Raw genomic sequence first — 17652 nt, 5'->3', positions numbered from 1 at the left:
CCAAGTCGCTTTCAAAAACTTTTGAAAGTTTTATTCAGAGTGGTTCTAGTGAGAGCTTTTGGAAACTTTAAAGTGATGATCAAGCTAAACTTCTATAATATTGCTACTAATAAATCCTTATATTACAATTGAGAACATAAGAAATCCAGTTTCCTTTTCACCATTTATGCAGCAGATTCATTTACTGCATTCCATTCATCTCTGACAATAGGTTAGCCCATGTCACTTTGCAGTTCTCACCCACAATGTTTGGGTTGCAGATACCGTAGAGGAACACCCACCCATGAATTTTTAAGAAACATTTCAATTCATTAGATTTTATAACATCAAAATCTAGAGTTCTCAACCTACTCCTCTTGATGGAGTTCCTGTAACTTTTGAAAGAAACTGAAAGCATTGGATCTCCCATATTACTAAGATAATATGCAACTTGCCTTGAACAACCACTCAAAAGACTATGGGAAAATAGTTACAGTATCTCACTTTCAGTAATCCTTACCCTTAAAATTCCTCTACTTTGCAAGAACATTTCTGCATTGGAAGTATTATATTCCTATTTGCAACATAAGAGACCCATAACGAGCGTGTCTTGAAATGAAAACGTAATAGGCAATTTAGTATAAAAATCTGAAACAGGAGAGGACTACGGTTTTTCGCAATGGGAATGAGATGCAGCTTCTTCCCCTCAGTCATGAGAATATTTAGGAGAGGCACATTAAAACCAAGCTTTGACAGGGACTAGCTGTTTTCCAGCAGTCCATGCTACATTCTAACCTAATGTACTGTTAATAGTTAGTGATAAATAAAAGTAATCAGCAAAATAATTAAGATTACATTTAAAATAGCTTCATTAGGGTTTAGCATTAATAATGCATTGAAAAGAATAGACAGTTCTTTTAGAGCTATGGTTTCCAAGAATTAATGATCACCGCATAAGTTTACATTGATTTCACATTTTGATGGTTCTTTTTAACCTTGAGGCTAGTGGCTTAAATCTCTTAAAATTAGAGTGTAACAATTATGTGCAAACGCAATGAGGACAGTTACAAAGGCAATTTTTACACTAATAAGCTTTATAGTACTTCAATCCAATTTATGCTATAATCCTTCCTGTATGGCAGAATTCAATTAAGACAATAGTTCCATCATGCATAAATACTGTTCAGTCTTGCAGTACACACTAACCAACTGCACAACTGAGCTATAACTTTGAACTTCAGCAAGGCAGGGTTAACCCAGACTGGTACCAGATATACGAGACAAGACCAAAATATATCTTAATTGTTTTAAGGAACTGCCCTGTGGTAATCGTCATGCTGGGGGAGTGGTTTGTGCCAAACAATTTGAAACAGAAGTAGGTCATTGCACACTAGGGAACTTTTAGTGCAGCACCAGGGTCCACATGGACACTTAGTTTGTGGCAGGCTGGGGTGTAAATCTACCCCGCACTAGTCTGCCATGTGCTAAGTGTTCATTTAGACAAGCCCATTGTTTCAAACTAGTCTCTAGAGCTCAGTGACATGTTGCACCTTTGGGATTTTGCAGCCTTTAAGAGTTTCAAGATGAAAACCTTAAAGGTCATTAATTCTTCCAGGAAAAACTTGTACAATAACGCTATGTGGACGTGAAAAGAATTCGTATTCTGTACCAGATATATGCTGCCTTTCCATTCTCTCCTCCTTTGTTAGGGATATTTACATGGAAATGGTATCCATTATGTCGTAATTGAATACAGGAAAAGATATGTATCTGTATCACAGAGTAGTGTAATGGTCTCAAAATGGAAAGTTTGAGAACAGACCTACATGGATGCATTAGCAGCTTTAATTATTTCAGATGAGACGGGGATGAAGTGAGCAATTCTATCATGTCCTTACTAGCACACATTATCTAAACAGACCTTTTTCTCCATTCTGTAGGGCTGGAGATGCATTGCGGGGAGAGGCGTCCATTGCACTGATCTGTGAAAAGATGGACAGAACACAGATTACTGAGGAAGCAGCCAGTAGTCCCCTTCTCTTTCCAGCTATATCCCCTATGATGGGGCAAATACAAAATGAAGCAGCATCACACTTGCAAAAGCAGAGCCCCCACTCCACCCCCAGCATTTTCAGCTTCTGCAGCACCACCATATATGCTTGATGTGCAAGTCTTAAGATACGATTCTGTAAGTCTGCTCATGTCTGTAAAAAGTAAGAGCTGCACTCTAAGAGAGACAGTAGGATTTAGGTTACTGCCATCATGGCCGACCATTCTCTTCATTATCTCTCAAGTTAGAGCCCTGTGCCACGAGTTCTTAGAGTTTATTAATTACTATCTCCCATAAGTGACATTTTCAGATTTATACCAAAGGAAATATGCTCATTACCTGTATTAAGTTTTACAGTATAGTTTAAAAAAAAAATCAAATGCATTTTTAAACTAAAAAAGGAGTTCATTCAAAGGTTAGCTAGCTTTGGACACAGAAAGGACAGATGTCATCATGTAGAATGCTATAAAGTTAGGAGATTGCAATTTTAACAAAATATCTGTCAAAGTTACACTTGTAATGTTTTACAGTTCTAGTATTTAACATGTAATTTTCACACACTTAAAATTTCAGCTCTACAATACTCCCATTTCCCACCTCTTTATAATTACACTATCTTCATCCTGCATTCTTTCCTCTTTTCCATCTGAAACCTGGATTATGCTGCAACTCCTTTTAGCTTTACTCCCTTCTTGTACATGGACACTGGGTTTATTTTATATGCTAGTGAGTTTATCACCAGATACAACGTACAACCCTTTGGGATACAATAATTCCTTTCAACACCTTCCCTATCTCCACTGGGTCCCTTTACATCAGAATTTTACCCAATACTTCCTACATTCTTATGTTTGCTTTACTTTCATTATATTTCATGTTTTTTTTCCTTCTCAAGTAAGATGAGAGCTAACCATAAAACTGAACAGGAAGGTAAACCGTTAAGCTACCTCCTCTGAACTAAATCACCAATTATATTGTGATACAAAAGCCAGTGCATAAAGGTCTTCCAAACTGGAAATAACAGCCTCAACATCAGTCTTCATTTTTACATTGACATAATATTGATAGCTTACAAGCACTGAAGAACAAATGTAAGCTTTTGTATTTTTAAAGTTAACATTGTCTTCACTATAACTGTACAGAACGCCAGATAACATGTAATGTTTTAGAACCCTTCAGAGGTTCAGTAGTTTCATGGTGCAACATCGTCTGAGTAGGAAAGTTATTTTAAACTTTCTGAAAGATGGGAGAAGCTATTTTAGATAAGTTTGGTTCTAACCAGAATGGCGGTTACAAGGTAACAGAACGAGATTACCTTGTTTTCTTCACCTTGTCTCAGTCTTCCAGGGCTCGGTGGTACTGAGGGGCGTTTTCTACCCTTCTCCTGCTGGAAGAGATCCTGTAATCTAAAAGAGAAGCAGAATTATCCTTGGTCCACGACTAGATGCCTAGGCACTATGGTAATACAAATAAATAATAGTATATTCAATTAGAAGAATTGCGTCCGGGCTAGTCTATACTACTGTGCTCCATCAGCACAGCTGCACCGATGCAGCTGCGGCGTTGTAGTGCGTCTGGTGAAGATGTGCCGTGCCGACGGGAGAGCACTCTCCCGTTGGCATAATTTCTCAGTCTCCATGAGAGGTGGAAGCTATGTTTGCAGGAGTGCATCTGCTGCTGACTTAGTGCTGGTGGGAATAACACTTAAGTTAATGTAATTTGCATCGCTTAGGGGGTGGCTTTTTCACACCCCAAGCAATGCAAGTTACATCGACTTAAGCGGTAGTGTAGAACAGCCCTCAGACATTCTGGGGACAATCTCTAAAGATTGTCCATGCTGAGGTTTAGTAAAATGTGTATCTTCATAATATTTTCTGGTCACATCTGGTACTTAATAAATGTTCTGTGTGACTAAAAGAAGGTTGCAATTAGCCATTAACAGATAATTCTTTTCCTCGCACCTCACAGTAGGAGCCGTTGTGTTGAAGTCAGAACAGTTTTCAAAGTCACACATGGGCCACGTGAGATAGTTTAAACAATTGCAAGTGGAACAGAGAAATGATAAGTTGCCTGTGTTTAAAATATTTCCCTTCAAATTTGCTCAGCTGTAAGATTACTTCAAAGTGTTGTGCAGAGGATCAATTGCCTTATATGGGCTAGCTCCTCATTTCTACCTTTATTTCAGTTGTGCCCCGTTTCTCATACAAATTGTGATTCTCCAATAAGTCTGGGCAATTTCTACAACAGGGCTTGAAATGAATAATCTATAATGCCACTCATTGAAGTCTAGCCATTTACAAGTGGGTCTGTATAAATATAACTCCACTCATTAAATTTTCACCTTCAAACACTCACGTGTAAATATGACTAGTCATTAGCAAGATATTGCAGTATCTTGCTATGCTGTAGTAGCAACAAACTTGATGGGGAGAAAGTGCAGCAGGATCTCCTACCTAGGTTGCTAGCATTTCTCTTACCTGTTATTCCAGGCCTGCAACATCTCACAGAGGCTCTGTTTTTTAGCTATCAGAGACTCAAAGACTGACTGCAACTGCTGAGAGGCGTCCAGTGAAGGTGAAAGCATCCTTGCTTGGATCTTCTCAATCCAGTTCCGGAACTCTACCTCTTCCATCTGCCAAAGACAAATTTAGATTTTTCAGTACTCTGCCACCAGCAGTGTTACACTGGTACAATAATGTTCTATTTTCGCCCTGCATTTCACTGGTGCAGAAGCAGCATGTTACCTCTTTTTGTGCAAAAAGGTCCTCCATCTTCTCTTCCCTTGTTTTACTGAAAGTATCAGTTTTCAAAGAAGTGAGACGATCATCAACAGCAAGATACACCTGTGATACCCTGTGGTAGGAGGATAAAACATTTCAGACACCATTCAGAGTCTCAGAGCCAAAATGTGGTCCAAAGTGATCTTTAGTAGAACAAACTCAAATTTGATGCTAGAGTTTTGCAACCTATCCCCGCCCTGTAACAGCTTGTCCCATTAAACTTCAGTGGGACAACTTAAGTGAGTAAGTCTACTCTCACGAACAAGATGCAAGACTAGTCCCTTAAAAGGAGCATTCTGTAGACTCCAAAAGATCATGAAGAAGCTTGCTATTCTGCCCAGATTACTAACCTATGGCACGCCCTTTTGAGGTGCACACAGAGTCATTCAGGGTATGTCTACACTACCTGCCGGATCGGTGGGCAGCAATCAATCCAGCGGGGATCGATTTATTGCGTCTAGTCTAGACGCAATAAATCGATCCCCGAGCGCTCTCCCCTTGACTCCTGTACTCCAGCGCTGCGAGAGACGCACAGGCAAAGTCAACAGTGGAGTGGCAGCAGTCAACTCACCGCGGTGAAGAAACCACGGTAAGTCGATCGTACGTACATCGACTTCAGCTACGTTATTCACGTAGCTGAAGTTAGTTGCTTAACTTAGATCAAAAGGCCAGACAGTTCAAAACAATGCACTGAAGAACCTGGGTCACTTGTGTCTTTTCAAATTAAGCTTCCAAGTACAGCGTCTCCTCCCCATTTTTTGAGTATTAGAGAGTGGCAACAATCTCGCTTATAGGGTGAGGATTTCCATTGTAACAGCATGCTTCCAGGATCAGCTTTCTGACAACGTAATCCTTTCCAATTATTTAGGCAAGTTCTGTAAGAACACGTTTGGCCACTTGAGATAGCTACATAGAAATCAGGACTTCTTTTTTTTTTTAATTAAAAAAAAAAAAAAAAAAAAAGGACAGACAGACATCGGACCAAAACTCTTTAGTCCAGCCACATTAAAAAGTATAATTACACCAGGCATACAGGGAGGAGGAAAGAGTCTTCGGGGTAGACCTATGCAGCAGCTGGGAGGTACAATTTGCAGTTTGGGTAGATGTACGAGCTCTGCTTGAGCTAGCGCAGTAAAAATAGCAGTGTGGGAGCAGCAGCAGGACAGTGGCTTGGACTAGCTGCCCAAGTATGTACACAGGGGTCGAACCAGATTGTACTCTGGCAGCTAGCCTGAGTCATGACCCATGCCATTGGGGCCGCCCTGCTATTTTTACTGTGGTAGCTCGAACATAGCTAGCACACGTATGCCTACCCAAGCTGGGAACCGCACTTCTCAGCTGCTGTGTAGACATACCCTTAGAAAATAGGTGGAGAGGGTCAGAGTTAAGGTTGGTATAGAAACCTTATTTCCTTACTCTTAAGCATTTCAATTAATTGTTTTGCTACAAGCTCTTATATTTTAAGCTACTGCAAATGAATTTAACAGATGTTTTCTCTAGTTTCTTCAGCAAAGGATGGCTTCACGTCCTCTAGTAATTAAGGTTTAAGTCATAAATAAGAAGAGGCAGCCAAGATAGGTGAAGAAAAACAAAACAAGGACATACTTTTGAGAGAAATCCTTCAGATCCTGCAGAATAGTAACCTTTAACGGAGCTTGACGTTTGATGTAGATTTTGGGGTGTGGGACACATACCTCTAGCAGCCGGATTGGAGAATAGCTAAGAGCAATAAAAAAAAACAACCTTGTGTGAAAATGAAAACAAACACCACCCTGCTGCATTGCATCTCTCCCACCCTTTTGCTGTTGGTGATTCTCCTTCAGTTGGAGCACAGAGTACCAGAGAGAGCCTGGAGGTACCCAGCAGTGCCTGAAATACCTCAGCCTTCCAGGACACTATCAAGAACGTGCTGTTTAGCTCTTACATAAAATGAGTACGCAAACCATGCTATAAACCAGCAGAGCGAAGTTTGGTAACACAGGATTGATCATTTCCCCCTGATGCAGCCTGCGTATGGACTGCTGGTTCCATCATGTTGAGTCCCTTATTCCTAGAAGGGCTGGCAACGCCCCCTTCCAGCATTGCACAGAACAGCGTGATTAGATAGTGCCAGTTTCTAGACATGCTGTACTTCTAGAACAGAGGCACAAACTATAGTATAGAATACCATCCCTTTTCCTTTTTGACATGCTCAAGATTAATTAATTAGGAGGACAGGATTATTAGGGTTGCTCATTCAGCTCGACCCAAGCACTTTAGGTGGCCATGCAGTCAGCGTTGGGGTGGAATCTGGAAGCAAAACCTTACCTGAAAGATGCCACCATCTGATTATATGAGAAATACTGGTGATAGTCATGGTTTATGGAGTGACCGCAAGGCTCCGCATTGGCTCTTCGCGTGTACTGGTGCCCGTAGAATCTCAATTCAAGGTATTTTGCAAATGACATGGACCAAGAATCATTGGAAAGTGGGACAACTGGTGTGACCTGAAATTTGAAAACAGATTTTAATAGAAACAGACCAATGACTCAGGCAGAAGCAATGAGTAAATTTTAAGTAAAACTAGCCTAGTCCAAGCAGTGATGTGGTATTCAAGCAATTCAAAAGGTGTGTCTAGGAATCTGTGTGTGCGCGCGCACACACACACACTTTATGGCAGGAAGAGGTGAACACAGCATTAAGATATCCTGTGGTGTGCTGGCATGGTTAATTAATACAGCTGATGCAGTAAGCAATATCTAGAAGTGCTGATCAGGAGAGATTTTGGTTATTAAACCAATAGAAGAATACTTGCCCCAGAAAGCAGACATTTCTCACCATCACAACATGTTTGCTTGTATTTGTAAAGTGATTTCCTTGTCTAGTGGCATCACTTGTATCGATGCTTAGTCAACAACACCGAGTTCACTGCACTGCCGTGCCTTAATACATTTAATCGAGTGCCTGAGTACTGAGCTGTGAAGATTCCATTGAGTACTCAATACTTTAGCATCTATATTTGTAATACTGCTTGCAATTTTAGGTGTGTTATTTTTATGGTCAATATTTCTACTGGTGTTGAACATATTCACATTTAGAAACAGAGCATTAGGAGTGTTAACAAGCAAGTAAGTTTTTTATATGGGATATTTTCTGCATCCATGATTTGCATCTGCCTTCAGCTATCACACTAATTTCCTCCAATTCCTTTAAATCCTCCATCATCATCATCATGGTATAAACCAATACAGATAGCATGAAGTCATTAGAATTGCTACTGTAAGTTGAATATTTTTCTATATAGTTTCTAGATGGCAAAATGGCTATGTACTTTGTTTAAATGTACAGGAAATGAAGTTAATTTAAGGGGTCTTTAATAAAATTCACTCAAGAGACTGGTGATTACAAGTAGATTTCTAAAATTAAGTAGAAGTTAGTTTGTTTTAACTCCAGGGGACATCTAGCTAGTTTTCTTAAATAAGTATATGAAGATTACTGAAATTACAAGAAAAAGCACATGCCCTGTATGTGTTATTTTACTAATTATTTCTGGCTTTTAAAAAGGATATAAAATTCATCTAATATTGCAGTTCTCTCATCTAGTATTTTAGTGCTGAACAAAGAAAATTTGTAGATAGTTTTGAAATAGAGTACAGCAGGTGCTGTTGGACTTGATACAGACACACACTATGTACAGTGGATAATAGCAAGAGTACATTGTGGAGGAGATGGTTTTAGGTCAATTAATGGACCAGTACATCAGGAGAGTGGAGTTTTGTCTCTCCCCACTTCAACATTCAACAAGTTTTGTTATGGCCAGGGGGCCACAACCTCTACTGGCACATGTGGGAACGATTCCATTTAAATCAATGGAGCACTCACCTGCTGGTGCCTGAAATTAATTTGGTTCAGTGTGTCAGCACCATTATCCAAAGCTATTTATCCTTTCAAAAAAGATCTGATAGCCTTTTTTAAGCAGGGGCAGATATTTCCCCTGTAGTACCATATACTGGGAGCACTACACCCAACAGCATCAGTGGGTTATGTAGGGTTAGTCTTAGTTACATCTGGAAGCACTTATACAGATCAGAAGCTGCTAGTACTACTTCAGCTGCAGCTCTTGAGAAAATACAGCTCCTTCTGAAAGGCATTGCCCTCTGCGTGAAGACCTATCACACTTGGGATTCTGCTACCATAGCATCAGAATATTTCTCTTAATCTTTACCTGTTTGCACAATCTACACCAGGAGTAGGTAAGGATTGTGTGCTGGTATCCAGGGACTGGGGAGTCTAGCTCCTTCAGTATGATCTGCACACAGCCTTGCCCGTGGACAAAGCGACGAACGTGGTGCACCATCGGTGTTTCACAAAACATGCTGGGGCATTGATAGGAAGGCCTTAAAGAAAAGAAGTGGGGACATTCAGTTGGCTACAAAGGGTAGGAATAAATGATCAGTTTTCAGAATGGAGAGAAGTAAATAGGGGTGTCCCCCAAGAGTCTGTACTGGGACCAGTCCTATTCAACATATTCATAAATGATCTGGAAAAGGGGGTAAACAGTGAGGTGGCAAAATTTGCCGATGATACAAAACTACTCAAGATAGTTAAGTCCCAGGCAGACTGTAAAGAGTTACAAAAGGATCTCTCAAAACTGGGTGACTGAGCAACAAAATGGCAGATGAAATTCAATGTTGATAAATGCAAACTAATGCACATTGGAAAACATAATCCCAACTATACATATAAAACTATGGGGTCTAAATTAGCTGTTACCACTCAAGAAAGATCTTGGAGTCATTGTGGATAGTTCTCTGAAAACATCCATTCAATGTGCAGCGGCAGTCAAAAAACCAAACAATGTTGGGAATCATTAAGAAAGGGATAGCTAATAAGACAGAAAATATTGCCTCTATATAAATCCATGGTACACCCACATCTTGAATACTGCGTGCAGATATGGTCGACCCATCTCAAAAAAGATATACTGGATTTGGAAAAGGTTCAGAAAAGGGCAACAAAAATTAGGGGTATGGAATGGCTTCTGTATGAGGAGAGATTAATAAGACTGGGAATTTTCATCTTGGAAAAGAGATGACAAAGGGGGGATATGATAGAGGTCTATAAAAACATGACTGGTGTGGAGAAAGTCAGTGTTATTTACTCCCAACAACACAAGAACTAGGGGCCACCAAATGAAATAGGCAGCAGGTTTAAAAACAAACAAAAGCAAGTATTTTTTCCACACAACGCACAGTCAACCTGTGGAACTCCTTGCCAGAGGGTGTTGTGAAGGCCAAGACTATAACAGGGTTCAAAAAAGAACTAGAAAAATTCATGGAGGATAGGTCCATCAATGGCTATTAGGCAGAATGGGCAGGGATGGTGTCCCCAGCCTCTGTTTGCCAGAAGCTGGGAATGGGCGACGGGATGGATCACTTGATGATTACCTGTTCTGTTCATTCCCTCTGGGGCACCTGGCATTGGCCACTGTCAGAAGACAGGATACTGGGCTTGATGGACCTTTGGTCTGACCCAGTATGGCCATTCTTATGTTCTTAAAGTGTTAAGCTACTTAATATAGCTGAGGTATTGGTTTGACCACCAGCACAGCCTGTTTACCAAAAGTCAGTATGTTCTAAAAGTTTGCATCAGACTCTCTTATGCGGATATCTTAAAAAAATATTTTTAGACATTCTGATAATATTTAGGCAGTAGATTTTTCCAAGCATTATATGAAACTGGATCACTATTCCTTAGGAATTTGCTCCTGCTGCCGATCTCACCTGAAGTTCCATAGCAACTGTTGTAAAATTAGAGGATTATGACCAACACAATTAACTGCTTTGTAGCGGACGGAGTTATTTGCAGTAAAGTACTACCTAGAGCTCCCAATCTGGACCCCATTGTGGCAAGCTCTGTACAAACATGCGGTAAAGAGATAGTCCCTGCCTCAGACATCTGTAATATGCAACAGGTGATTAAACAAATGGATAGGAGGGAGGTAACAATATGAGCACATTTTCACTTGTAAGAAGGCAGCAGGAGTAAATGAAACATACTTTAAGAAATATAATTCCTGTTTTTCTGCATGCATCCTAATAAAACAAATGGAAAAGAATTATAGAAGATCTATTCAGCAGAGCTGTCGCTAAAGAACGTTTTGCCAAAGATTTTCACAGGATATGAATATCTTTTTAAGCGCATCATGAAAACAATTCTCTATAAACTATACAGTATTTCATGCATGTCTGTAAGAAAAGCATATCAGTCTAATGAGGCTACTGAAGACTTTCTTAAAAGCACAGGTGGTATTCTAGTGTAAAAGTTCTTACCTGAAACAATACCGCTCTAAAAACACTCCTAGAGTGAGGTCGTTCTTCCCATAGAACTCCATTGTCACAATCCTGATGCAGAGGAAGAACAGAAAGAATTTAAGAAGCAGGATCTTGTATTGGTTTGAGAGGTGTACATTACAGGAATGACTACAACATGGGAACGCTCATGAGTAAGTACGTTTATCTCAGCAAACGCCACACAGGTGTGCCTTTAAAGATTATGGTGAAGAACTTCCCAACTTGGGTATCTGAAGTTAGTAATTTTCATCAATATTTGAACACCTAATGGGGCATGATTTTCAAAGGTGCCGAACACAGCATCCCAGCTCATCCCCTCTAAATGATTTTAATGGGCACTTCAGGTGCTCTGCAACTTTGGAAAAAAGAAGAGCCACTTTAGGTGCCTAAATACTGATTTGGATAACTCATTTTAGGCACCAAAATTTGGAAGTTTTGTCTAGAATCAATTTTGCTGCTTTATTTGTTGCTTTAACATGAGTAGGGCCCTACCAAATTCATGGCCATGAAAAACATATCACAGACCATGAAATCTTGTCTCCCCCTCCCGGTGAAATCTGGTCTTGTATGTGCTTTTACCCTATACCAGGGGTCGGCAACCTTTGGCATCCGGCCCATCAGGGTAAAGCCGCTGGCAGGCCAGTTTGTTTATCTGGAGCGTCCGCAGGCACGGAGACCCACAGCTCCCACTGGCTAGCATGTCCCTCGGCCCATGCCGCTTCCCACAGCTCCCGTTGGCCAGGAATGGCAAACCGTGGACAGTGGGAGCTGCGGGGCTCCATGCCTGCGGACGCTCCAGATAAACAAACCAGCCCGGCCTGCCAGCGGCTTTACCCTGACGGGCCGGATCAGGGCTGGCTCTGGCTTTTTTGCCGCCCCAGGCAAAAAAGCCTCCGGCCGCCCCCCCCCCCCCCGCCCCAGCGCGGCAGGGGAGGACGCGGGGGAGGAGGAAGGCCGGAGCCCCGGGGGGGGGGGGAGGAGGACGGCGAGCCCCGGCCGGGGCTCCGCTCTCCCCGGTGGCCGAGGGGAGGGCGCCGGGGGGGGGAGGGCGGCTGGAGCCCTGGGAGGAGGACGGAGTGCCCGGCCGGGGCTCCGCTCTCCCCGGCGGCCAGAGCGCCGGGGGAGGGCGGCGAGCCCGGCCGTGTCCCTGCTCGCGCCGGGGGGGGCGGCCAGAGCCGGAGCACCGCACTGCACCGCCCCCCTCCAGGTGCTGCCCTAAGCACAAGCTTGGTGGGCTGGTGCCTGGAGCCGGCCCTGGGCCGGATGCCAAAAGTTGCCCTGTCCTATACTATAGGGATTTCACAGGGGAGACCAGCGTTTCTCAAATTGGGGGTCCTGACCAAAAAGGGAGTTACAGGGAAGTCACAGTATTGCCACACTTATTTCTGCACTGCCTTCAGAACTGAGTGGCTGGAGAGCGGCGGCTGTTGGCTGGGTGCCCAGCTCTGAAGGTGGCACCCTGCCAGCAGCAGTGCAGAAGTAAGGATGGCAATACCATACCGTGCCACCCTTACTTCCATTATCTCCCTCCAACTGCACTGGCTGTTTGGGGACAAGCCCTACCCAGAGTGAACAGCTAAGGATTTGTATTAAAAGTCTGCCAGAAACCTGCAGCCTCACAGCTAGCGCTGCAGACATTTAAACATGAAATGCTACTTGCTACAAAGAAATTCCTGCCCTCGCTAGGTGAGTAAAACTGTATTAATATTTAGATTGTAGTGGATTTTCTACACCCCATTCTGGAGCCCTACTACTAGAAATGAAAAAAAAAAAATCTTCTGAATTTACAAGTCCCAACCTGCCCAACAGAGACTCCACAGATTTCACTCCCCACACAGTCACTACATTAAAATCTACTGTACAGAACCACAGAAATGTAGGGCTGGAAGGGACCTCGAGAGGTCATTAAGTCCAGCTCCCTCTGCTGAGGCAGGACAAAGTAAACCCAGACCATCCCTGATAGGTATTTGTCAAACCTGTTCTTAATCACCTCCAATGATGGGGATTCCACGACCTCCCTTGGAAGTCTATTCCAGAGCTTAACTACCCTGATAGTTAGTTTTTCCTAATCTCTAACCTAAATCTCCCTTGCTGCAGATTAAACCCATTACTTCTTGTCCTACCTTCAGGAGGACATGGAGAACAACTGATCACTGTCCCCTTTCTAAAAACAGCCTTTAAACATATTTGAAGACTTATCGGGTCCTCCCTTGGTATTCTTTTCTCAAGACTACACATGCCCAGGTTTTTTAAACTTTCCTCATAGGTCAGGTTTTCTAAACCTTTCCACATTTTTGTTGCTCTCCTTTGTTCTCTTTCCAATTAGTCTACATCCTTCCCAAAGTGCGGCACCCTGAACTGGACACAGTACTCCAACGGAGGCCTCACCAGTGTATGACACTCCTATTAATATACACCAGAATATTACCCTTGTTTGCAACAGCACCACAATGTTCACTAATATTCAATTTGTGATCCACTATAACCTCTCCGATACTTTTCAGCAATACTACCACCTAGCCAGTTACTTCCCATTTTGTAGTTGGGCTTTGGATATTTCCTTCCTAAGTGTAGTACTTTGTACTTGGGTTTATTAAATTTTAACTTGCGGATTTCAGACTAATTCTCCTATTTGTCAAATTCATTTTAAATTCTAATCCTGTCCTCCAAAGTGCCTGCAACTCCTCCCAGCTTGGTGTCATCTGCAAGTTTTATAAACATACTCCCCACACCATTGTCCAAGTCATTAATTAAAATATTAACTACTATCAGATACAGGGCTGACGCCCATGGGACCCCACTAAAAACATACTCCCAGTTTGACGGTAAACCAACCGTAAACTGACAACTACTTTGAGTTCGGTCTTTCAACCAGTTGTGCACCCACTTTATAGTAATTTCATCTGGACCATATTTCCCCAGTTTGCTTATGAGAATGTCATGAAGGGCTGTGACAAAAGCCTTACTAAAGATAAATCATGCCTTCTGCTTCCCCCCTCATCCATTAGTCAGTAACCCTATCAAAGAAGGGCTTTAGGTTGGTTTGTAAGGATTTGGTTTTGACAAATCCATGCTAGCTATTCCTTATAATGCTATTCCCTCAGTGCTTACAAACTGATTGTTTATTAATTTGTTCCACTATCTTTCCCGGTATTAAAGTTAGGCGGACTTGTCTATAATTCCCTGGGTCTGTTCTCCCTTTAAAGATAGGTACTATGTTTGCTCTTTTCTAGTCTTCTGGGACCTCCACCCATCCTCCATGAGCTCTCGAAGATAACTGCTAACACTTTCAAGACTGCTTCAGCTAGTTCCTCAAGTACTCTAGGATGAATTTCATCAGGCCCACATACAAAAGCAGTGATTAGTTAGAGCACTGAATTACAGGTTGGGCTTTTTTTTCCCCTCTTCATTCCTGCCTTATTAAGCATTACAAAGGTAAGTGACATTACTCAAATCCATCTGGTCATACACAGCTTAATGTTGTGACAGGCAACTCTAAAAAGGGCTAAGCTGCCTTCCTAGGAGTCCTTAGTGAAGCTGTACAGAGGAATTAGCACTGACCCCTTGCCTTCATAGAAAGAGGGAGATATTAATACTTAAACTTTGTATTTTAAGAGAGCCATAGAGAAGAAGAAGAAATTCATTTCATACCATGGGCTAACGCAGGCACTTGGAGCATTGCTGGACTGGGCAGAGGAGCTGCTGAAAAGAACACAGAGCCTCTGATGGTTTACTGGACTCAGACAGTCCACCTGACAAGACAACCCATTAGCCAGTTACAACCACATATTTCCACCAATACAAAATAGTTTACACTTTAAAAGCTGCATAGAATGGAATTTTATTCAGTGAGAGATTCTGAGTTTGTCCCATTTGTCGGATTTACTTTTCTCAGGAGATTAAGTTTCTACCTAGAGGACTTTTTTGGATTACAGCACAACCAATTAGGTACAAAAGTTTCAGGAATAGGAAGCCCAAGTGGACTTTTAAACAGTTTGTGACAGTTTGAGAGGTCTTTAATCCACAAGTGTGCATTTTAATCCTTTGGAACAAGAAATCTTGAGCCTGAATCTTGACATTTGCTGCTTACCTCCTTGCAAGAACAGTTTTTCTAATACACAGCATCTCAATTATTCAAAATAGAGAAGGTAGATTTCCCCTCTCCCACGCCCCAAACAGGATTACTATTCTGCTGCTAAAACTTCAATATAAATATAAACCCCCACCAAAAAGTCAACCAGTGAAGATATTTTTGTGCTGGGGAGCTGGACTGGCAAGTATTCACTTGTTTGCTCTAAATGAAGTTCAGCCACTTCTGCCAGTAACCACAGCTTCTAGTGCAAAAAAGCATCACATCCCAAGAAGAGCTGAGAGATTCCCCCCCAGGCAGAAGTTGGCAATTTTCATAGCAAACAAGAAAGATTTATCCATCTGTGAAAACAGATACCTGTTTATGAAAAAAATTGCTTCTTCACAAGTGTTTTTGTACACAAATTGTGATATTTCAAAGACAGTATAATTAAGGGAAAGGCTAGAATTACATTTTCATTAAAAAGATTCTCTTGATACTTTTCCAACTAATCTGGATCAGATATTTAGAATATTAAGAGATTTTTTAAAAAATACTTTGCAGTTACATCCTCCCAACACTGTCCTTTATTCTAACTGGATACCATTCATGACCTTTAGCTACCAAACTCACTAGGAGACAATATCAACATTAGCGTTACTCAGTATGAAGAGAGAAAAAACAAACAGCTTTTAAACAGATGGTTCTCTTCCCCATCCCACACTTCACCCCCCGATTGTGGATGCAAGCACATTCACTCCCAGCATGTAAAACTGAGCTGGTAATGAGATGTACCAAGTTTCTTGCTCTTCCTGGGGGTTCAGGGAGCAAGTGCCTTACAAGCCCCCTCCATCCACAATCCCTCAGGTCAGCATCTCACAATCAGGGACCACAATGTGGTGATTAAACAAGCTGACATCCAAGCTGACAGAGCATTGCAGTCCAATATGAACTTTTGTTATGCCTGGCCTGTTCCTAAATAGGATATTCAGAAGTATGTTCTTTCTCTCACCACTAAACAAAAACAGGAGGTAAAAACCTAGATTCTTACCTTATGAGACCACACAGATTCACCCCGAATCAATCCTCTCTCATCCTCTTCATTTCTGCCTCCAACTTTTCCTCCAGGAACACCAGGTGCATCTTTACACTGAGCAAAGGGATCTGCATTTTTCTGTTGTATCCTTCCTCCTCTGGCCCGGTAATCTGCCAGCATTCTGGCCAAGCTTTGGCTATCACCCAGATGCTCTGCAATTCTAGTGTTAACTAACTCATGGGTGGGCAAAACCTGGATGGCCTTTGCCTGGATACTTCCATTTATCCCTTGCAGTCCAGAGAGATCCCTTAACAGCTGTTTCTTCCTTCTGCTCTCCAGCTCCTTATACTCTTTGTTGAGGAAAGGAGACAAATATACCTGCTCTGGGAAGTAGTCCCGGGCAGGGCACCTCATGCCCATCTCTGTTAGAAGAAAAGGTTCATGGAACGTGATCACAGGTGAGATACAGAGAATAACATCTTTCAGCTCCTGCTTAAATGCTGAGGAGTAGGCCTTGAGGCGATCCTCGGAGGACGTCACCTCCTCCATGACATACAAACCAGTGTCATCCTGCAGAGGGTCTCTAAAGACTCTCATCTGGCTTTTGGAATCCTGCAGGTCACCTGGCTGCTGCAGAGTCTCCAGAGGCTGACTATATAGAGTGCCTGGGTGTTGGTCCATATTATGGAAGGGTAGCCGTGATTCTGGTACTGGTGTTGTAATATTGCTCGACACTGGCAGTGAATATTCCATTCTGAGATGCTCTTGGTGCCTTAAAGAGGAACCCTCTCGCAGGACATCATCATCGTCTTGATCCTCTTCTTCAAACAAAGTTCTTTGTTCTAGTGTGCTGGCTTCATCGGAAGAGACAGACTCAGAGACCATGGGCACTTTTTCAGTAGAGAGCTCAACATCTCTGACCATTGTGCTAAACTCCTCACCATTAAAGAGGTCTTGGTACCCATTTTCATCTCCTTGGCTTTCAATCAGTGTGTGGAAGGAGTTGTTTTTAGTCAGAGATGGGGGCATGGCAAACTCGTCCATAAGGAAAGAAATTTCCAGCTGGGAATGATAAGCCACACAGACCATAAAGATAAGGATCTCCTTCACTCGGGTCAGTTCATAGTCTGCAGCTCCACGCAACTTGATGGTGCAGCCCAAGTGTGGGGGGCACCCTTCAAAAAACATTAAGGTTTTGGTTTGATCTAGAAAAGTTAAGAGGAAAACTGTGAGGGTCAAGCAGCTCTCACATTTCACAAGCAAGCAGCAGAACTGAACTGTTTTCCTATGAAAAAAATGAACGCTAATTATGACATAAGAGTTGGAACTAGAGACACAACCAGTTATTGCAACACCGCTGCCAGGAACTCATGCCCAGTCCAAACCAAGGGTGTGGCTCAAGTTGT

General features: G+C 42.2%; 1 protein-coding gene across 5 annotated transcripts in view; it reads right to left on the bottom strand.

The window, feature by feature from the left end:
* Window positions 1-17652, bottom strand: part of PIKFYVE (phosphoinositide kinase, FYVE-type zinc finger containing) — a 100562-nt gene that overhangs the window by 25291 nt on the left and 57619 nt on the right. For all 5 annotated transcript variants that reach the window (XM_024109205.3, XM_005306082.5, XM_065562126.1 and 2 more), the window contains 10 exons: window positions 16262-17451; window positions 14793-14893; window positions 11121-11192; window positions 9014-9185; window positions 7117-7295; window positions 6415-6528; window positions 4774-4882; window positions 4507-4661; window positions 3345-3435; window positions 1901-1961 (listed from right to left, as the gene is read on the bottom strand). In XM_024109205.3, coding sequence (XP_023964973.2) covers window positions 1901-1961; window positions 3345-3435; window positions 4507-4661; window positions 4774-4882; window positions 6415-6528; window positions 7117-7295; window positions 9014-9185; window positions 11121-11192; window positions 14793-14893; window positions 16262-17451 — 2244 coding nt within the window. The remainder of the gene's footprint in view (window positions 1-1900; window positions 1962-3344; window positions 3436-4506; window positions 4662-4773; window positions 4883-6414; window positions 6529-7116; window positions 7296-9013; window positions 9186-11120; window positions 11193-14792; window positions 14894-16261; window positions 17452-17652) is intronic.

The sequence above is a fragment of the Chrysemys picta genome, chromosome 11 (genome assembly GCF_011386835.1).
Source record: "Chrysemys picta bellii isolate R12L10 chromosome 11, ASM1138683v2, whole genome shotgun sequence".
NCBI lineage: Eukaryota > Metazoa > Chordata > Testudines > Emydidae > Chrysemys > Chrysemys picta.
This window is presented reverse-complemented; position numbering and strand designations above follow the sequence as displayed.